The sequence below is a fragment of the Lissotriton helveticus genome, chromosome 1_1, assembly GCF_964261635.1.
Source record: "Lissotriton helveticus chromosome 1_1, aLisHel1.1, whole genome shotgun sequence".
NCBI lineage: Eukaryota > Metazoa > Chordata > Amphibia > Caudata > Salamandridae > Lissotriton > Lissotriton helveticus.
This window is the reverse complement of record NC_136057.1, coordinates 696,822,420-696,845,336: the sequence shown is the minus strand read 5'-3', so window position 1 is coordinate 696,845,336 and position 22,917 is coordinate 696,822,420. Positions and strand designations below refer to the sequence as shown.

General features: G+C 43.7%; 1 protein-coding gene across 1 annotated transcript in view; it reads left to right on the top strand.

Annotated features, from left to right (window-relative positions):
* METTL25 (methyltransferase like 25) overlaps window positions 1-22,917 on the top strand; it is a 690,484-nt gene that overhangs the window by 357,659 nt on the left and 309,908 nt on the right. The window contains exon 7 of the mRNA XM_078674227.1: window positions 7,995-8,024. Within this exon, the coding sequence (XP_078530353.1) occupies window positions 7,995-8,024 (30 nt within the window). The remainder of the gene's footprint in view (window positions 1-7,994; window positions 8,025-22,917) is intronic.

The following is a 22,917-nucleotide window of genomic DNA, read 5'->3' as shown; positions in this document are numbered from 1 at the left end:
GCCAGTATTTACGTAGAAGTCGGGCATATGAATGTCATGACTGAACCCCTAAGGAGTAGATGTTCATGCATAATAAATGAGTTCTTGGAGAAATCAATATCCAAGCAAGGGTAAGTCCTAAAGGCTTAAGAGTCTGGTTTTCCAGGAACTCGTTGTGACGTAGATGAACGGATGTAAGTAGCCATGCCTGTATTTGGTTAGCATGGACAATTCCTAAATGAAGACTATATGCCTATATAAAAGCAATGTAAAATGTACCTGTATAAGGGCATGAATCGGGAAATTCATACAGAATCTAAATCAATACACATCACTCCTGCTTTTTGTGTCCCTGAGCTGATGAACAGCAGGCCAACCACTTAACCCTTGAAGAGCAGTTCCCGTCTGTGGGAGCCAGCAGGATTCAGGGGTCTGTGAGTCCTTATGTGATTGTTGTTCTTACAGCAGGACTCCAGAGTCAGAAGTCAGGATTCTTCTTCTTCAGGGCCAGACTTCCCAGGTCCAGGAATAATCTGAGGAGGTAGAATAGCAGATTTATCAAGTGCATCAGCCAGCGTTTAAAGAAATTCTACCACCCAATGCTAACAATTTTCAGCACTTCATTTTTGCCTTACTATTACGTTGCCCTTGTCTCAAGATGGTGGCCACCAGGCAAGCTTGTCTTCAGCTTTTTCTGCTACTCTTCTTTCTGACAGGTCTAAACTGGTTATCTTCTAAGAGAAAATCCCTCTTTTGCATGGTCACCCCATTTTTGCTGACTGGTATTGCTAGTTTTGTAATTCTACACACTGGGGCACTACTGTCCACTGTCCACTCACAAGTGGCCTCTGCCAGAGTGAGTTATGGCCTCTAAGTACTGTCCCTGGTGCTCTGGGTGTCCTAGAGACCAATAGGGACTTCTCCAGAATGTCTGAAAAGTTGGGAGGATCAACGTGACCTTGTTGCAAAGGTATCAAAGTTTGATAAGATTTTGTTGAATACTGCTTCCACGTTTGGCCACAGGAGGATTTTGAGCTCCAAAAAGGTAGAAATCTTGAACGAACAAAGGCATGAAAAGTATCCGCCCAACAAGAGGACTTTGACCGCTGCAAAATTAAAATGTTCCTCCTCAGACATTTACCCACAAAAACCAGTAGCTCATCCAAAGGATATCCTACTTTTTTTTTTAAAAATTGTATTTATTGGCATTTGTAAAACAAAGCAGACATATACAATACAGTATCCGGATATACGTCATACAGGGCGTTTAGTTAATACATACGGTTAAAACAAAACCTAACAACAGAAAACAGTCAGGTCAGCATCTTACAATCATTACGAATCTTACTGTGCACATTGCGTGGCAAGGTTACATCTACACATTTCGAGTGGGTACTACTGTAGGTGGAATAAGGTCACACATATAGTACATCGTGTCTTCTCGGGACAGTCATTTGGGTGAATATCAAGGAACATGGGAGCATCATATATGTACAGTACACATAAGAATGACATTTGCAGCTCAACAGTGCCTGCGGAGCTATGAACAGAGAAGGATGGTCGCATCTGCTTACATGAAATCAACATAGACATAATCAGGGTTCTTCTTCAGAGTCTCCCACGGGAGGGGATTGCGCCCGGGCTCTGGACCATTGGAAAAAGGGCTCCCATATGTCTCTAGGTCTAGAAGCTGCAGGCATCAGTTCCCAAAAGAGCCCCAATTGTGTGTGGCCATAACTCACATCCGACAACCATGCCGCAAATGTTGGTACCCTTCTTCTTCCCCATTTCAGAGCAATTTGCCAACGAGCATACAACAGTAGGAGAGCATGCAATTTTTGATTCTGGGGTACAGTATCCTTCACCAGACCTAGCAGGCCCAAATGTGGGGTGAGGGTGTCAGACCTATCTATTATCTGCTTGATCGCCTCAGAAATGTCACGCCAGAAGTCCATGAGTTTCGGACAGTTCCAGGCCATATGAAGGAACAAGGCAGGTTCAAACCCACATCTCCAGCATCTTTCATTCTCCCTCAATCTCATACGGTATAAACTAAAAGGAGTCCTATAGTACCTGTGCAAGAATTTAAAATGAATGAGTCGCAGCTTATAATTTGGGGATAGTTCACACAGCTGTTTACAACAGAAATTCCATTGTTCCTCATCTAGCGGGGGGTCTAACTCTGCATTCCAGAGTCTCAGGGACTGCGGGTGGATTATTGGGGCTTGGTTCTACATGGCTGTGTATAGTCTTGTCACCAATTTACGCGGTGATGCCCACCCTAGAATACTTTGCAGCGCCTGAAAAGTAGGGGGCGCCTCAGGGAATCCGTCCCACAGTGCTTGACATGCTTTCTTTAGTTTGTGATATTCAAATTTCTCCCGAAAAGGCACCTCTCCGCCATCTACACCAGCAGGAGGGGGCCGAAATGTCCCATCCGGGTACAAGTCTGCAAAAGTACGCATCTGGGTGCCATCCAGCTCAACGATGCCTCCGCCTACCTCCAAGCAGGCCAGCAAGGGATTATTACGGAGGGGGACAGACGGAGCGAATAGTAATGGGAGGCGAGCGCGCCGCTGGAGGGAGCGCCAAGCCCACCTCAACATGTCCGCAGTGTCGATTTTTTGTACAGCGCCACCGTCAAAGAGGTCGGCGCTACCACGTCCATCTCAACTGCCACATGCGGCTGGTACGGTGTCGGATACATCCACAAATGTAGGAACTGGGCTTGTGCACATAGTGCATGGAGCTGCATATCTGGAGCCCCCAAGCCGCCCTGCCGCAGCGACAAAGTCAGGAGGGCCCATGAGACTCGTGCCTGGCCCCCCGCCCATACAAGAGACAGCAAGTGGGTGCGAAGACATGTAAAGAATTGCTGTGTGAGCGGGATCGGTATGTTTACGAAGAGATACAAAAATTTCGGTAGTATAACCATTTTTGTCAGTACCACCTTTCCGGCGATGAAGAGAGGAAGCTTGGACCATATTGCCACCTTACCCTCAAGCCACGCAACTGCCCGCCCAAAGTTCATGGTCCAGATATCTTGCAAATTACGACACAGCCAGACGCCCACATATTTGACTTCTTCCGCTTCCCAGCGCAATGGGTATTCAGACACGACCGCAGGGGTCCCATCCGTTAACGGAAATATAACTGTTTTTTTCCAGTTGATAGATATGCCTGACAGCCCCCCAAATTTTATAAATTCTCGCAGCACTGGGTCTAGGTTCTCAGAAGGATTAAGTATGTATAGGGTGACATTGTCCGCATACAGAGAGATCAGTAAATTACGAGAACTGAAGCCTATCCCCCTGGCCGTGTGGAAGGATATCCTACTTTGAGAGGATTTTAAGGGATACAGCCGGCTTCCCTGCCCCACTAGAGTATTTCGACATCCATTGCAGAAACTAAGTCAGAATGTAAAATCTTTGTCCAGAATGACACGCATTGTATATGCAACTACTGCTCCATCGCAGTCGGTCAGAAATCATGTCTAGATCCTGTTCAACTGTGAAAAGAGACTTCTAATTGGCACTATACTTCTGCTTTGCGTATTTTGCCCTAAAACTTAAAAAATCCATAATTCTGGTTCCTCTAGTCAGATTTTAGTCATTTTGATGTCATATTTCCTACTAACGTTTTCTCTATTTAATTAAATCGGTTGCAGGATGTTTTGTATTTTTTACTTTTTAATTGTATTATTACTGCTAAATACTTTACACACTTTTCCTTAAGTTAAGCCTCTCTTCTCTGTGCTGCCAGGGTTTGAGCCTAGGTTTGTATATTGAATTTGTGTGTGAGACCTGACAAGATTTTGGATGTATTACTTGGGGACAACCTCCCGAACTAATAACCTTTTTTTCATGCAACCTCCTACTGTGGCTAGGGCCTGACTGTCTAGAAGGGTGCTGGAGATGTATAAGAGAATCTCTTCCACGTCAAACAACTTACTTCTATACCTGGACTTTGTCCTGCCAACCATTCCTTCCACTTCCAGACAGATAATTCCTGCTAGGGGGCATCAGTTATCACCCATTGGTCTTACCTGACAAGCCATTGTCATCTTAGCTAGAATTGTTAACTCTGCCAGCCAAGGATGCATATTCCAGGTCTTGAGGTTTGATGAGTGACAGAACTGGTTTTAAGCCAGTTCTGGCTTATATAGTCTAAAGTAAATTTTTACAAAGTTATTGCACTGCTTAGGTTATCAATAATCTGATGTCACCTTTAAGGCAGATCTTAAAAAGTAGTTGAGTAATAACTTTAAAGCATTTGTTTTTGGCCCATACCTATGTGGGTGTGGGAAATAAAGATTTTAATCCGTCCAGGCCTACAAAATATAGCCTGGCCTACATAGTGAAATATCTTTGGGTTTTATTCCACAGTGAAGGCATACTAAACCCAATATGTGGTGTGCCCTATTTTTACATATTAGCTCCATGCCCTGTGGGTTTTATAATTACAAAAGAAACACTTGGGGCCAGATGTAGGTAGGCTTTTACCGGTCGGTAACGGCCGAATTCGGCCGTTACCGACCGGTAAAAGGCATTTGAGATGTAGGGGGCAGAATCGGTAAATTTACCGTTCTGTAAATTTACCGATAGGTAATTTTACAGAATCTGTAAATATACCGGTCGGTAAATTTACTGACCGGTATATTTACAGATTCTGTAAAATCGATATGTAGGTGGGACTCTTATGAGTCCCACAAGGCCTTAGAAATCGGTATTTTACCATCAAATTCAATTTGATGGTAAAATACCGATTCAGGTGTGCATGCAAATGTGCGCATGCACACCTGTGCCATATGACAGGCAGACCTGCCCTTAGGGCAGGTATGCCTGCCATATGGCCCCCGAACCTTTTTTGGGGGTGCTAGAGGGTGTCAAAGTGACACCCCCTGCACCCTTGCCAAAAATCTGTATTTACCGATCGGTAAATACCGACCTGTAATGCCCCATTCATTCCTATGGGCTTCAAAGCCCATAGGAATGAATGGAGCATTACAGGTCGGTATTTACCGAATCGGTAAATACCGACTTTTACCGATTCGGTAAATAAACATCTGGATTTCCCTACATCTCCCCCCTTCATATTTACCGACTTTTAAATACCGAATCGGTAAAATTCGGTATTTAAGGGTCGGTAAATATGCTTTACCTACATCTAGCCCAGGATGGACGGAATGCTGAACAATGCAAACATTCATTCCCAGTCACAAAGATCAGGGTTTTATCTATCATTCTTTTGCTCACCACGCCATCCCAGTTTGGACCCAGCCATATGCAAATCAATCTTGACCCTGTGCCTCATGGGAACAGTCCAGCCCGAACTGCCAAGCTAGGTCCTCCTTGGACTGGAAACACGCATCCTGAGACTGGTTTCGGGGCATCACCTGTGGGTTTTATAAGGCACAAATTAGAGGCGCCTTCTGAACATGTAAATAAATAGGGTTTTTGTACATTGCAGAGGCATTTTTCCCACTCACATGTCACTGTAGTGTATATAAACTGCCACCTAGCCGGAGCACAGTTGGGTTCCTGGCAGAAACATATTTTTGTTATACCTGTGGGTACTGTAAATAAACACTCCAGCCCACACATGACATCTAACTTACCATTTAAGGCAGTATTGCAGTGGACTTATGGAGAAAGTAAATGTGCCAAATAAGGAGTTCTAATGTTCAGCTTATGTTTTCGTGATGAAACAGGCAATTTACTGCTTCTGGGCACTGGCAAAATGCACAGAGTTCGAAATCCGTCACATCTAGACATGCAGATATTGGGGGACCAAATAAAAAGGGGTAATTTCTTAAACATTGAATGAGGTAGCTTTTTCTACTGTCATCTACAGTGGATTCACACATCTAGCTATGTATATTTGACTCTGCCGTGCTCTGAATTGCTGGCCGTCACAAAATATTTTCTGTTACATCTGCCATTGCTCAACACTATTCAATGAACACCGTTTTGGGAAAAATAGCGAATAAAGGGATCTTAGGATAACCAAAGCTGTAATTTACTGTTTTTTGGAGTAAATACACACACTCACTTTCTCTCACTTTCTCTCACTGACTGTCTCACTCTTTTTCTTTGGGTAGGGAGAGAGAGAAGGATTTATTTATTCATTTATTTATAGTTTTATATAGCGCGAACAAGATCCCGAAGGATGTCAGAGTGCTTTACAAAGGGATGGAAGGAAGGTAATAAATGCAGTAACAACCTCAGGTACGAGTAAAAACAAGACTAATCGCATATTGCACTACGAATGGGTCTAAGGAGATTGCGCATCATTTCCACACTGATGATCCATAAGTAAAGCAAGGTATTGCTAATGCAACCAACTTTAAAAAAATACTCACAGACCACAGATTGATCTTTCAAAATTTTGTGCAAATTTATGTGAAAGCAGTAAAGTGTCTAAGGGATCCCAAAAGTCGCATTCCCCATTCGAAATCAAACTGGAAGTCTACACATTTAAACTCGTTCAGTAGTAACTGAGAAGATTAAACAAGAAGAATATAGGGCTATATTGCCCATTTGGTTCATGAGCCAGCACATGAATCTCAGTTTCAAGGTTGTATCATGATTGACAGAGATACTTTTTCCATCAGTCATTTTGAGTTTTGAAATTCACCATCTGGTGCAAAAGATATCCTTGTTCTGATCTATGCTTTTAAGAAACGGTGCTTACAAAGACATGCAAGGCAGATGTTCCAATTTACAAGTGAAAATAATAAAAATAGCTCCACGGTAGATATTCAATAGGCTTTTCTCAGGGGTCCAGTGCCTCTAATCCCTATGGTTGGACTTTTTACAAAATAGCAAAACCCTTCAACCTTCCTGGCCTACTCAATGTTCTGTTCAACAACTCAATCCATGTTGCCAAGCCTTCTTGCCACCTGCCATGCCACGTGGCAGCCTGCCCCCGGCCTTGCACAAGTGCTGGGATCAATGTGTATGAACCTTTATTTCTTCGTCCATCTCACCTTACCCATGGTTTGAGGCATATATTTGCTGTTCCGATCCTCCTGTAGCTGCAGTCGGAGTGGTAGAGGTTGGGCTGCTAACCACTCTTCTGTTGTCCTACAACATTAGGAACAACTAAAAAATGCTATAGGAAAGTATGCCCCACACTGTCCAGAAAGAAGACATGTACCATCCTTCCACCAGCCCCAGTGGGTGACAAAAAAGCGCAAGACAAAAAATAAAGCAATTTAAAAATAACCATGGGGGCAAACCTTTGTGTGCAAAAATAAGGTTTATGGGAAGTTAGGCCTCTGCAGTTTTACAGAGCGTGTCACTTTGCCATGTTCTGTGCCCAGAGCGACCTGGAAATGACCAGGGGCAGTAACCTGGTGACTTTGAGGACCATTGGACTGGTCACATGGAATGCCGATGGCCACCTTGTGTACTGTGATCCTGCTAGGCAGGGAAAGTATATTATATGTAGAGGCACAGTGAAATGCCTTACCCTTGTTTAATTATAGCATGAAAAATCCAAATGAGTTTCCAAGCAACTTCAGGCGACATCTGCAGTCACCATTAGGAAATTAATATGGAGAAAACCTACATTCATATCTAAATATATCTAAATACGTGTTTCCACGATTGCCTATTCTAACCTATATATTAGCACCAATGCAAATATTTAGCATATTGTTTGGAATTGACAGCATTACTATTAAACCAATGTGTTTTAAATTCTTGTGATATATGATTTAGTTATGCTAGAAAGCAGTTTAATGTTTCAGCTAGCAAACATTTTAATGTAGTCTAAACATGCGTTTATGGCAGAACTTGAAAAGGCAGACTTTTCAGTTTGACTGCACTGTGTAAACGTAGAAAATGATGTATGAACTGATGAAAGCCCCAATAAATTCTAACACTTTTAAGCACACAACTTTATTATGTATAAGACAGACAACGCCCTAGGTCATCAGTCTCACAGACCTTTGTATTTTGTTTGGAACCATCTGACAAAATATTAAACATATTATCTGTTTCACTTTTAAGGCTTTGGATCGAGTTGCGGTTGGCCAAGGAGTAAGTAATGCTCTTTATTATAACATTATAACATTTATACTTAATCATTTAATGCGATGCTTTATGCTTGACGACAAATGGAATAGATTGTTAGTAGTGCATGCTACATTTTGCACGCTTTAGTGGTAATCTCTGTATAAACTGTGTAATCCAGTTGGGGATTTTTATTATTATCTACAGGCTACGTTATCCCGTTTTCTTTGGCTTTAAAGATAACTGTTTGAAAACGGAATCACAGAAAAAATAAATATTGTGCAGCTTTTAGGAATACGTCTGTGTTTCCACCTTGGATAAAGATGGATTGTATCACAGAATATTCGATATTTTGAGAATTATGTTGCACAATAATTTCAAATGTGTGCTTTGTGCAATTTTTAATTTTCTTTTATAATACTGTTGTATGTCATGAAAAAACACTTTTACAGACTTGTGAAACATCAGGATATTTTTACTTATTATTGTTCTGAAAACTCTATAATTTTGGGAGGAAAGTTTTCTAAAATCTCATTGTAGCTGTAAGATTTTTCCTTTCCTTTTAAGGATCTTATGCTTTTGAGTTCTTTAGAATCTCTTTCCGCCAAACTCCTAAACCGTAGTCAGGGCTCAGACAGTTCTCATATAGGCAGAATAGTATTGTTTGCAAGTTACGTGGATGGTACTATACCAGGCACCGATCCCACTTCAGAAACGTATACAGATCACTGGTTAATATAATACAGGTCAATTCAAGTAAATAAAATGTTAGATAGCCCGTTATGCAAACATTCACACAAAATAAGTAGGTCGCTTAGCTGTACAGCCAAGATGTTGGACATAGCTAGATGAGGCTCTGGACTCTCGTTCCATCATTAACGAATGAAAATGTCCTCAGAATGAGCTAAAGGATAGATGAGGTGGCTGGTTAAGGGGCATGGAACACTGGCAGGAGGTTAAGTATACCATGCCTAAGTTGTGATGTAGAGCAGATTTGGATCCAAGAGGTAGGGTGCCCCACAAGACTTGTGTGAGTAGATGACAGTCCGATGCCGTCATGTTGTGTAATTGTGAAGACAAAAATCTGAGAGAGAGGCCAGGATAGACTTTCTTGAGCCTTTGACTTGGAGGTGGGCGGCTGGAACTCTGGGAGGGTGGAGGCAGCGTCCGCACCATTAACATAAAATGCATCTTATTAGTACAGTGTTCAAGTGGAGGCACAAATAAGACACAATGGTTCGTGAAACAGGAGGAAGGGATCAGAGAGGCATTTGGTCTCATCACACACACACACACACACAATCCAGCATGGAATTCTTTACACCAAGCCTCAAGTTCAGTAGCCCACTTGTATTACTCACTCCTACAAGAGCTATGCAAGAAATGGAAATCAAGCGAAAATAAAACAGGACATTGAGGAAGTTCAGAGAGATATATAGGAGACGGTAATCACTCTGGGGCGAGATGTGGAGTAGGTGGGCTAGTCATTAATGGACCTTGTCAGAGGCCTGGCAAGGTAGTAAAAAATAGAAAGGTAGATTCAGTGACCTGCAGCACCCACTAGAAATCCCTCACGTGCGATTGAAAGATTTGGAAAATCATGCAAGAAGGGACCATATCAGGGTGTGGGATGCAATGGAAGATGCAGCAGGTTAAAATGATGGACTTTGTCACATGGTTAGTCACACAAATACTGGATCTTAAGGAGAGGAAGAAATCTGTGCTAAAAGAGTGCACAGGGTGGGACCCGGAAATCAAAGAGAAAAAGCCTGCCCAAGAGACATATAGGGCTAGATGTAGGTAAATAGGTTTTACAGATTCTAAAATACCGAATTTTACAGATTCGGTATTTTAGAATCGGTAAATCCTATGTAGGTAATTATTCGGTAAAAATTACCGAATCGTTAAGATTCGGTAATTACCGAATCGGTAGTTACCGATTCAATAATTGCCATTCATTCCTATGGGCCTGGAAGCCCATAGGAATGAATGTCAATTACCGAATCGGTAAGTACCGATTCGGTAAAATAGGGAAATAGTCAAGGGTGGCAGGGTGTCCCTTTGACACCCTGTTGCACCCCTGAATAGTGCTGGTGTGCACATGTGGCATACATACATGCCCTAAGGGCATGTATGTCTGTCACATGGCACAGGTGTAAATGCACACATTTGCATTTACACAGGAATTCCTTATTTACCACCAACCAATAGTTGGTGGTAAAAACCGAATCCTTATAGCACAAAAGCACTCTTTAAAGTGCTTCCTACATCTCATTTACCGATTCGGTAAATACGGAATCAGTAAATGATGATTCTGTAAATACCGAGTTGGTAAATGATGATGCGGTAAATACCGATTCGTTATTTACCGAATCGGTAAATATACCACCTACATAGGAAAAGGCTATTACCGGTCGGTAACGGCCGATTTCGGCCGTTACCGACGGGTAAAAGCCTACCTACATCTGGCCCATAGTCGCCAACCTGATGCTGTAGTAAAAAGAGCAGATTCTTAACCTTTTCCATGCTCATGACGAGCTCAGCTCGTCCTGAGGCACGGTTGAGCTGCACTCATGACGAGCTGAGCTTGTCATGACCGTTGGAACGTTCACACGCGGGGATAATTTCCCCGCTGTGCTGAACATTCCAAAACGGGTGTGGCTGTGACGAGCTCCGCTCGTCATGAGTGCAGCTGCACTGTGCCTCATGACGAGCCGAGCTTGTCACAAGCACAGCGGCGACGCGCACAGCCCCCCTCCCCCCCCACACAGGGGGGAAAAACACCCCGCAGCGAAGGGTTTAAAGAAAGCAGAAAGAACAACTCCTGGCACTCAAGCACTGCTGCTGTAAGACTTTTCCTAGACCACTCTCCCTAAAAGGAGCCGTTCCTGCCCATTGACTAGAGATTTTAAAATGCTAAAAATGCTGTTTCGTTGGACATTCTTGTGAAGAGTAGACCTCCAACTAGAGGGTAATGATCACCTCGTCACAGAAGTTAGAGGGATCAATACTCCTGGAAGAAATTACAGATTCCCCTGTTGCGTCATCCGTGAATGCCCACAAAGCCCGCTGCCCACTCTTATGGAACACTGAAGAATCCTGGGACATAGGTTGGGCATGAAAGTAAAATTGACAGGATGTTCTGGAGTCGGGCCCCCATAAATGATGGTGGTAGACAAAGGATCAAATCATTTTAATGAAATGTTACTAATTTATGTATTTTATTGTACTTTTATGGTTGTTTTTTTAATAATAACCGAATAAAGTTATTGATTGAACTCATTTATGTACACGGACGTAGCATAGCCATAACTCAATTATAATGGAAGTAGTATTCACATTGAAACATACATTTAGCATGCAGTATGATGTCGATCACACAAAACTATCAGCAAAGTCTGACTTCACAAAATGGATGTGAAACCATTTAGTACTATTTAGAAAATGTTAACACAGTAGAGATACCGCAAGAAATATTGTGTGGCACCTTAAAAGTGGTGGTGAGGGGGAATCTTTCACCTTGGCGGCAGCAGGAAAGTGAAATAAGTCACAAGAGCAGGCACAATGAGAGAAGGTTTTCGGGAATTCTGCAAATATACACTAAACAGCCAATACTAGATTCAACTCTGGAAAGGAAACGGCTGTAAGAGACCAACTAAATAGGCTACTAATAAACAAATCAGAAAAATGCCTACTCATGTTAAAAAGGTATAATCGCAGTATATATTGCATAGTTGATAAGCAAGGGCCCTGCAGGCTTGGTAATTCAGGAAAATGGTTTATTATATATGGGAAGGCAGAACTGAGGTTGGTTCTTTAAGGATAGAGTATAAGTAATAGTTTTCCTGGATTTCTTTAGACTGTACAATAGTGTGTAGAGTTTTTGGAGATTGAATTGATCAAGTTAGAAGGACTAAGGGCCTAATTACGAGTTTGGCAGTCCATACGACCCCCAAACCTGCAGTGGTATGGTGGCTACCGCTGTATTACTACTTCGGCAGTCGAACTGACATTGGACTGCCGCACCCACCGGGGATCCCCGATCCCTCGTTGTTGGCATGGCACTCTGGGAGAGCAATATGCTGGCGGTGCCACAGTGTCACTCCAAAGCATACTATGACTTTCCTGACCTCCACACTTTTCATAGTGCTGATCCTGCCATGAAAAGTGTGGCAGTCAGGAAAGTACGCGGGCCCTACTGAGCCCCCTGGTGCCCTGTGTATCGGGGTGCATGCAGGGGGCACATGGTGTTACCCCGGTGCGCATGCACCCCAGTTCTTGCATGGCATGGACTGCAAAATCCTTGCTGTGCAGGAACTTGCTTTGGCGCTCCCTGGGCGTTGCAGTACAAATGCAAATAAACACATATGAGCCTTTGAACTGCATCACTGCAGGACAGCCGCGCAGCCAGCCTGTCAGACCACACCACAAAATGACTCATAATCTAACGGGTGGCGTTCGACTTTGGTGGTGTGGAAGTGGAGTGCTGGCATGGCGACCCGCTCGCACACTGTCAGTCATAATCAGGCCGAAAGTTTCCCCAGGCTTTCAGCTGAAAATAGAGACACCATGCGCAATCCTATTGCGTCAGAGTAGACTGATCTGTTATCAATGTTTCAAAATCCTTGGCCCACATGAGTTTACAGGAGCATTTTACAGGACCTTTGTGAACTCTACCACCCTATGCTTTACACAGATATTTCAAACCATAGTGAGTAAGGGACTGATTATATGTATGATGAACATATAGTCGACCTAGATATGCTAGAAAGAGATCTCGTAAATTGCTTATCACATAGACCAATAGCAAATTGAAATTTAGACATTAATTATAAGTGAACATCTTGGTCAACTAACTAGCATTATTCCTGCTGAACCTAATACACACCTTCCATTGAGGCTTTATTTGTGACAGGCAAACCTTTGAAAATATAAGAAGAATGGTTCACCTTGTTGAAAAAAAATTACCATCATATGTCAGCCATGAATGCTGAAATGCTTTTGACTGTGTGAGCTTGTCCTTTTTAAAACCTAAAGAGGAGAGATTTGGCATAGGGAAACAATGGTTAATAATTGTGATTGTCCCATATGTTGACACTTGAGCTAAGATTATGATTAATGGGAATTTCTGAAGGCTTATGGAAAGGAACGTGAGGCAAGGATTTCCGTGTCTCACATTTTTCTCTCTGGCAGTAGAGCGGTTGTCAATAGCAGTGAGACGGTCTCTGGACATAGGGGTTGGTTTGCTGGAGGGATAGAACAAAAAATTCACTTTTCGCATATAACATGCTGCTTTATTTGACTGATCCAAGGGTCTCGATTCCCCTGCTAGTAGAGCTGTTGAAACAGTTTGGAGACGTCATGGGATTGAAAATCACGTCATGATGAGTCAGAACTGCGATTGCTGCATATAGAAGGAGCAGAACACAAAAGGCCGAAAGAGAGCAACTCCATTAAAAAATCAAGGAAGGCTCAAGGAAATATTTGGGGACGGGGGGGAACGTCTATATAATCCATTGATTCCCAGTTCTCTTTCTGCCAAATGCAGTACCATTATTAACAAAAATGAAACATGATCCTTACAGGTGAAGGACTCGATATATGTCATGCCTATGAACAATAGTCATTACAAGGATAGCCAATAGGGCTGAGGTTGTTTGTATGTTGTCCAAGTGTTGCCCTTTAGAAGAAGGAAAGAAACCTTTCTAGCACTGCAGAAATTCTTGATGACGGTTGTATGGCATGAAAAGGCAGAAGTTCTTGACATAAAGTACTTATGACACCGAGAGACATGGGAGACCAGGGATTCCCACACATCACTAATTATTGTAGAATATTATATCTACCAATATTAAGTGACAGGACTAGGAAAAAGCCCAATGGTCATTAAGTGCACATGGATAGACCGGTAGCAGTCAGGTCAGTATGGGACATTTTACAGTTCACTAAGGCAGATAGGCCGCTGCAGTTGATCCAGTGGCCTGGCAAGAGTACAACAGTTGTACTCTTGACAGGCCACTGGCACTGCATTATAGATATGGGATTCCAAGCGCTAATCAAAGTGGTTGCGAATTTCCTGTCCTTCCTTGACGGCTTTCCATCACAATAAGGATTTCACACCAGCATTCAAATGAACCAGACCAGATTTAAAATAGAAGGGACAACTTAGATCCATCGAAATATATAAGAAGACATTTAACCCCTTAACCGCTGCAGCAATTCTGCCGTGGTTTAGCAGGGTAGGCGGGGCCTCATCGGCCAACGGACGTGCGCAGCACTACGAAGGTAGTGCGCTCGACGGCCGTTGCCCGACAAACACGCAAGGGGTTAAGGTGACGAAAATAAAATATGTCAGATATCTTCAAATAAGTTTCATGCCAAACCTGGTAAGTATTGTGGAAGGATAGTTTTTCATATAACAAATCCATATTACTCGAGGTGTAATCCACAAAAATTATGATGGGTGGTACCTTGCACCAGGCCATGTAGACCGGAGGATTGTAGGGGCTAGCAATGGTTGCTGTAGGGAATGTAGGGTAATGGGGACCCATTTCATATTTGGTGTAGGTGTCCAAAACATGAGATTTTTTGAAAGAGGTACTAACATCTACCAAAGAAATAGTAAGTATGACCACTTTGTTTTTTAGGTCTCGCCCTGCGATTGCAGGCCAAAGGCCTGCTGTCGCAGAGCGAGACTATTGTTATCATTCCGGCTTTCAAGGACTGAAAGGGAGCCGGAGAGGACAACAGACTGTCACGCGCATGCAGCAGCAGCAGCCTGCCGGGATCAGGTCGCGCGCATCAACAGCGCTCCGATTCCGGCAGGCTCTTCACAACACATGCACAACACACATACAGCCCCCCCCCCCACGCATACACACACACATACATACATACAGAACCCCCCCATACATACACACACGCACACACGCACGCACGCACACACATACACAGAGAACCCCAGGCGCTTACACGCACATCCCCTACCTCGTCTCGGCGTCTTCGCGCTCCCTTGCCCCCGCTCCTCTGGTGCGCGCGCACCACTAGGTTCGATTCCCGCGTCGGCTCCTCTACAGCCAATCAGGAGGCAGAACTCCTTTTAGAGATGCTCCCTCTCTGGTCCGCTACCATTTTTTTCTTTTTTAAACAGAAATCAATTAAAATATTAAGTATACATTTTCCCCAGTGATGCAAGTGAGTGCGGGCACCTAAATAACGCCACTGTGAAGTCACCCGACACAATGCAGTGGCGGTAAGGTGTGCAGAGGTGTGTAGTGCGGTGAAAGGAAGAGGCGTGACGTGAAATCCAGACAAGGCGTCATGACATTCGGCAGCCCCGAAGGCGGACCCCAGGGAAAAACGTTGAACACCTGCACTTATTTATTTGTTTACTTGTTTATTAATTCATCCATTTTTACACATTCAGGTAAAACAAAAGGGTTGTTCAGTGATTAGCCCAGACCTCAGTGTTCACCGTAACTTGTTTATAGCGCGAACTCGACCGAAGGTATCGGAGCGCTTTACATATGGAGCACCAGCGGGGCTACAGACGGACACATTCGGGGAGAGAAGTGATTTATTTTCCCAGGACCACGGGATGTTTGAGCCGGTCCCTGCTCCGGTCTTTAGCGCCTCCTGCAGCGCTGCCATCAGTTCTCTTGGGCTCGAGGCGCCCTCGAGGGTCTGTCCTTGGTGCAAGCTTGAAATTAAAATCTGTTTATTTGTTTATCTTCTCGGTGGTGGCAGAAGGAAAGAAAGACACAGGCCTCTTAAAAGAAAGAAAACAGACTGCGTCGAGCCCTGGGCCTCTTTTCATCTGGGTAACCCGACCCCCTATCTTTAAGAGCAATGCCACCTGGGCCTGGGAGAGAAAGGGCGGGCCACAGCCCCCAACATTCAGGAGTTAAACAGAGGAAGCGGGGGGGGGGGGCGGTGTTCAGAATCCGGGCAGCCCCGGCCTCCCCCATTACATGTCAGGGTGGGCTGCGCTCTGGTTCCCGGTGCCTCGTGCTCCCTCATGTGTGGCACCTTGAGCCAGCCGTAACTTTAGCCGACAAAGCTGTTTTTTAAGCCAGTAAGTTCACCGGAACTACAGGTACCAGAATGCACCGTGCGTGCTTCACAGAGCATGGGCTGGCTGAAGACCACTCGCCAGGCTCGCACATGAAGCCTGGCTCGCCTCGAAGTGCTGTTGTAACAGCGAAATCATACCGAGCCGAGCTTTCATGTGGCGTCTGCCTTCCTCAACCCGCGGTTTGGTGTTGTGGCGTTGTGGCCTGAGCTGCCAGGTTCGAATCTTAGCGTCCGCTCAACATCGTGTGATTCTAGGCATTCATCTCCCCATGGCTGTAAGCAATGCATGGATACTAGTTGTGTAATGAACTGATACCCACGTAAAGCGCTCAATATCTGGGGTCCAGGTTTTGCTGTATTTTTTAAATGCAGAAGAATGCACTGAGGTTAAAAAAAACAGAACCCTACTTACTGGCTGTTTGTACAGAGTGAAACCAGAAAACCTCCTGGACAGACACCTGCTTCCTTGCTTAAGTTGTGTAATTCTAGGCATTTTTTTTTGTTTTTTACCAAATCCCTTTTTTGTTCGTTCTCACGCATGAAAGCCCCTGCGAATACGTGAGTTCAGACTAGCATTTGTAGAAAACTATTACTTTTAATAAGTGCTTCTCAGAGCAGCCCTATAACGGGCCCTGTTGATGTCAGATCGTCCACGCGTTACAGAAATACATTTTGTGAACTCTGAAGACTCGTCATCATATTTGACGTGGTTTGTTGTATTTGTACTCGTGGTTTATGGTGGGGTGTACATATGTTCAGGGCTCGGCTCGTGCACGGCTCTAAGATCCGAGCCCGACCCTCGGCTCGGCTCGCCCTGTTCATTTGTTGGCTTGCCCACCTCTATTCCGCACACACATTGTTTCAGAAAGAGGCACAGCGCCTCTTCAGCGGCAGTCTCTCAGACCCCCCCCTCCCCCAAAGAGTGAGTGGAGTGGGAGGGACAGACATGATTGTTGAGAGGCAGGAGCAAGTGACCCTCGACTGTCAGATGTTTGAGCCTGGGCCATCTCCTTCCTGCCCCCCCACACCCTTGTCATCTCCTCTCTATATCAGTTCATCATCACCTCCTGCCCTCCTCCTCACTGGCACACTCGCGTATCTTTACCCCTGTCCTCTCTTACCACCCCCGCTTCTTTACCCATGTCTCTCCCCTGTGGTTGGAGTGTCTGCCTCTTTGGAGTATTTTCCATGTACTGGTGTTCGGTGCCCTTTTGTAACATGCACACACCACTCTGCCCTTGCAACACACGGCTGCTACCTCTCACTTGTCTTTACCTATGATACTTGCACAAGTGCCACCTTGCCCACGTAACGCTTGTTCCTGAGCCTGAGTGTCTAGCACTTATTGCAGGACTATACATCTAATTATACTCTGTTTTCTCTTATAACTGTACACTTGTCACTTTTCCTCTTGTGCACTTTTAACTACATGTATTTTTGGTTGCTCACAATTTTGACTACCTCATGTATTTTGTTTGCTCACAATGTCACTATTACCTTAGGTAAGTAACGTATGTTTTTGCAATCTGTTCTTTTGTAATGTTTCTCATTATGTTTCATTTCTGTTCCTATTGTGAAGCGCTCTGACGCCTTCAGGTAAAGTCCGCGCTATATAAAAGCGTGCTCTCGCTGAGAGCCTATAGCTGTCGGCCGACAAGGACTGGAGACAGGAGATGGCCACGCGCATTAAGACGGTAAAAGCTCACGCGCGCGACTCAATCCCAAGGCGCATGGCAGAGTTGGATTCCGACGCGCGTGACCCAATCCCAAACCGCGCGTCGGAATCCGACTCTGCCATGCGCCTTGGGATTGAGTCGCGCGCGTGAGCTACCGTAGACCGCTCACGTCACGGGCCTCGTATGTTTCAGTTTCGTTTTACGTGTGGCCGGTGGAGAGGAGCCAAGCGTCGGCGGCCGCAGAGGCATTGCTAAGTGCAGTGGGGAGACAGCGTCCCGGATACCAGCACGTCTGAGCCCAGGTAAAGTCCGCGCTATATAAAAGACTGGCCCGTTGCTCATTCGGTTCATGTTTGTTTTTGAAAAGGAAAGCTAGAAGCTGGTTTTGCCCCTCAGTAGAGACGACGACAGGCCAGGCACCTGAGTACTGTGTGCGTTTCTCCCCTGTGCCAGATTCCAACTTGTAATAGAGAGCCCTGGCATCGCCTGACCTTTGTGTGAAGCACGAGGGTAAAAACAATAAGTGTGGGAACTCACCCCTGATTGGTTGATTGAGGTTTTAATGAGGTCTGCTGAGAAGATTGTTCACAAATCAAGAAATGTTTAGTGAGTGAGCCATTTAGTGATACGTGAGCGAATCATTTCTACTCTCTTGCTACTAGCAAACCCTGCCAACATTTTTTTTGTACCCCTCTGACTGAAGTATCTGACAGCTGACTTGAGTATGTGCTTTGGTGGATGATTGTTCATGTTTTCATTGTGATTATGCAATTGCTCCGGCATCAACTTTGAAAACAAGCATTTGCAATGCAATAGGTCTCGCATTTACGTGAGTTTACACTATTAGCATTGTAAATTACAATGCCTTTTATTTATGTTTTAAAAACAAAAACAAAAATAAAAGGTATTGTCATTTACAATGTCAATAGCTCAAACTCGTGTAAATGCGAGACCTATTGCATTGTAAATGCTTGTTTTTGTTTTTGACATTTGCTTGACCTGGTTTTTAAGCTCTTTGGCCTGTCATATTCCATGCAAGTAAAATTGTTTTGAATCACACGCTTATCGCTTGTATTTTAACAGTAATATTTAGAACCCCCTTTTTGTATTTATTTCTCTCCAATTTGATGTGAAACAGATGGTTTTATATCGCTCTCCTGAGTCCCACTGATTAAGTCTAAAAGGGTCGAAACGTCGACGAAATATTGAAAACATTGGACTGAGACTGTCGAGCTAGAAGTGTTTGAGTACTTATTTGGACTGTCTCCATTTCTTACTATGAAACACAATACTAAATAGTTAAGACATTTAAGCTGTCTGTGTAAATCTAGATATTCTGCATCAGCTGTTAGAGAGCACAGCACCAGCTGCAGTTTTGTCACTTAGGGCCTGAGAGATCGGCGAACACGACAATCTGTCACAAATGTGACGGATATCCCGTTTGCCGTATTCAAGTTCATTAGATCCTATCCTATGCCACTCGTAATACAGCGGACAGGAAAGCCGTCACGTACGTGGCAAAGTAGCCTGTCCGCGGAATCAGGCCCTTAATGAGGAATGGAGGAGAGACATGACCTCGATGTAATCATTTGTGCGTTACTTCATAAAATGTGTTCACATTGGCTTGATTGAATAAAGACAGCAATCAAGTTGCAGAAAATGGGCGTTCATGAAATTGATACTGAATAAACCCCAATGTACCATGATAGTTTTTACATTTTTTGGCAGAAGGATTAGTCTTGGGATACTATACCCAGTTTAATACAGCAACTAATAATTGTATTTTGTGATAACTAATTGTGTTCAGGTGCTTTCAGTTGCGTGTGGTGAGGTCTGTTGTATTTCACCAGGAATGATTAAACACACAGACTAACAAGCATTGGAAATGCAATAGGTCTCGCAGCATTAGAGTTTGTGCTTTTAGAATTGTTTATGTTTTTTTTTTTTAAATCTTTAGCATTTTTGTTTCCTGTAGGCAATGCTAAAGAATTACAAAGAAAAAAAGCCATAAACAAATCTAAAAGCTCTAACTCAAATGCTCCGAGACCTATTGCACTGTGTGAGGGTGAGGTGTTGAGGGTGAATGCAATAGGTCTCGCATTAGGAAAGTTTGACCTATTGGTATTGTAAATGACACATTTTGTATTTATGTGTTGGTTTTGAAAATAGCAAAATTAATAGCTTTGTCATTTACAATGCCAATAGTTTTAACTTTCGCAAATGTGACACCTATAGCATTTGTAATGCAATATGTGTTGTATTTACGTGACTTAGATGTATTGATATTACAAATAACAATGGCTTTTAATTTTTTAAATAATTTATACTTAAATAAAAGGTATTGTAATTTATAATGGCAATAGCTTAAACTTTTGTAAATAACTTTTGTGAAGATTATGTTCAGTGTATTTTATTGTGACAAAAATCCAAGAACAGAAGTGAAAAAATGTAACATCTTTTTATGACATTTTGTAATAAAGCTTGAAACATTGACAGAACATATTTGAACCAGTTGTTGTTGAATGGTTGCACAGATTGATGCTGTGGTGGCGCTGAGTGATGTTGTGGTGGCAACGAGTGAGGGCGGTAGAGTGAGGGTGGTAGAGTGAGGGCGGTAGAGTGAGGGTGTGAGGGCGGTAGAGTGAGGGCTGTAGCATGAGGGTGGTAGAGTGGTAGAGTGAGGGCGGTAAAGTGGTAGAGTGAGGGTGGTAGAGTGAGGGCGGTAGAGTGGTAGAAGTACAGGCTTACCTGACTCTTCGCATGCACCCATTCAGTTGTTGGCCTCTCAGCTGAGTCTGCCAACTAGACAACAAAGTGGAGGTGGGGCGGTTAACTAATGAGGCAGTAAAAAAAAAAGTGCGTTCTGAATTAGTGAGACCGTGGCAGAAGTGCAGGCTACCTGACTCTTCGCATGCACCCATTCAGTTGTTGGCCTCTCAGCTGAGTCTGCCAACTAGACAAAAAAGTGGAGGTGGAGCGGTTAACTAATGAGGCAGTAAAAAAAAATGCGTTCTGAATTAGTGAGACCGTGGCAGAAGTGCAGGCTACCTGACTCTGAACTATCCCACAAAGTGGGTCATCACACTGCCCTCCAAAAACTAACAAAGGGAGCTAAGCATGAATGCCGAGAGGCGAGTGAGATACTAGCGCTGCCTGCTCTGTAAGCATTAGAAACAAAAGTGCGTGGCAGAAGTACAGGCTACCGGACTCTTCGCACGCACCCATTCAGTTGTTGGCCTCTCAGCTGAGTCTGCCAACTAGACAAAAAATCTCAATTTACTAAACTACCCATAAAACGGTAATGGGATCCATGCCTCGTGCGGCGGGGATTATTCAAGCAGAGTCCCGCTCGCGGGCAGATGTCAGAGGGGGCGGGGGTGGGATGCGCGCGCTCTGGATGAAGTCGGCCGAGCTCTTCCTGAGCCCTCGGGTCCCGCTCGTGCAATCAGGACATGCCGTGGATCACATAACATGAGCAAGACCAGCAAGTAGCACAAATTGATGCGGAGACCACAAGACGCAGCCGAGGGCCTGAGTGCATTTCTTCTTAGAGGGTGGATTTTAAGTGAAGCACGTAGGAGGTTACCATGGGTAACATGAGGGAATGAGGTAGCATGAAATGGAGGAAATCAAGCAAATGTGCAATAGCAAATGTGACACCTATAGTATTTGTAATGCAATATGTGTTGTATTTATGTGAGACTTGGATATATTGATATTACAAATAACAATGGCTTTTTTTAAAATAATAATAATAATACTTAAATAAAAGTTGTGTAGAGAGAGAGAGTGCGAGAGAGGTGTGTAGAGAGAGAGAGAGATAGTAAGAGTACGCGAGGTGTGTAGAGAGAGAAAGATATGCATATAGAGAGAGAGAGATGCATATAGAGAGAGAGAGGTGTGTAGAGAAAGAGAGAGAGAGAGGTGTGTGGAGAGAGAGTTAGAGAGAGCGATGTGTAGAGAGAGAGCTTGTGCTCTCCTGGCTCCTCGGGTCGGTTTAGTGTTAACACGTAATTGACAAACCCATCGTCAAGCAGGATGCCTCTGTCTATGTTGTTGCCCACTGGCGCCTGTTGTCTGTTTCAAGCAGAAGAGCTGGAGAAGGCGGATGCACATGCTGCTAAGGGAGAAGGGAGGGGGTACCCCCATAAGAATGGCTCTGTCTGCCTTGTCCCCAGTGGCGCCAGTTGTCGGTTCCAAAGTAACACTTGCTAATTAATAATTGTAGCAGAGAAAATGAAAAAAAACGACACAGATGTGTACCAACAGAGTGTAGAACCGGTATTTCTGTAACAAAATGCACAACCACGCAAATGTTTTTCCCTTCAGTAAATACTTAATGTAATAAAAGCGCTTGTTTTTTGAAAATTACCTTGCACCTCGCAAACAGAATTCCTTAATGCACGCGCTCTATATATTGTGGAACAAGCATACTAAGCCCTGTTGAGTTTTCAAACCACATGTAATATAATTGGGCATGTATGAAAATGAACTGTGCTTCCCTTGTGTACTTGTACACAAATGTAAAGGAGTAGTGCGAAATAATTCCAGGCTGTATCCTGAAAAGCGATCTTTACAGGTTATAGGTTGAATCCCTTCAATCTTGTACGTTTGTTTCGGTACGTTTGTTTCGCTACCAAGTGAAATGTTGGTGGTTTGCATGTAAGAAGGGATAGATGTTATATTTGTCTCAAAATACGTAGCAAAATAATTAGATGTATTAATTTAGTGTAAACTTTTAAAGCTTGTAGAGATTTCCCTGCATTGGGTTCTTCATTATGCGCCGTTAGTTATTGTCACACCTCTCGGTTTTAGTAAAAAAAAAAAAAATTTCATCCACCCCAGAGACTTAATTGCAATTAAATAAAACTTCTAAATTCACCGATGCACAGAGACATACAAACGCGCAAGCACAGATGAAAAAAAAACGTGCAAACACAGACCAGGCACACCTTTGGAAACCCATCCACTTGCAGCCGTATACACTGATGTATGCAACTACACATGCATGCAGCGACCAGCACATACAAACCTACACACGCACATAAATATAAACACAAAAAAAGCATGCACAAACATATAGGGCATTAGCAATTTACACACACATAAACAAGCACACATATGCAGGCACTCCTACATACCTACACATATTCACACTCAAACACACATGC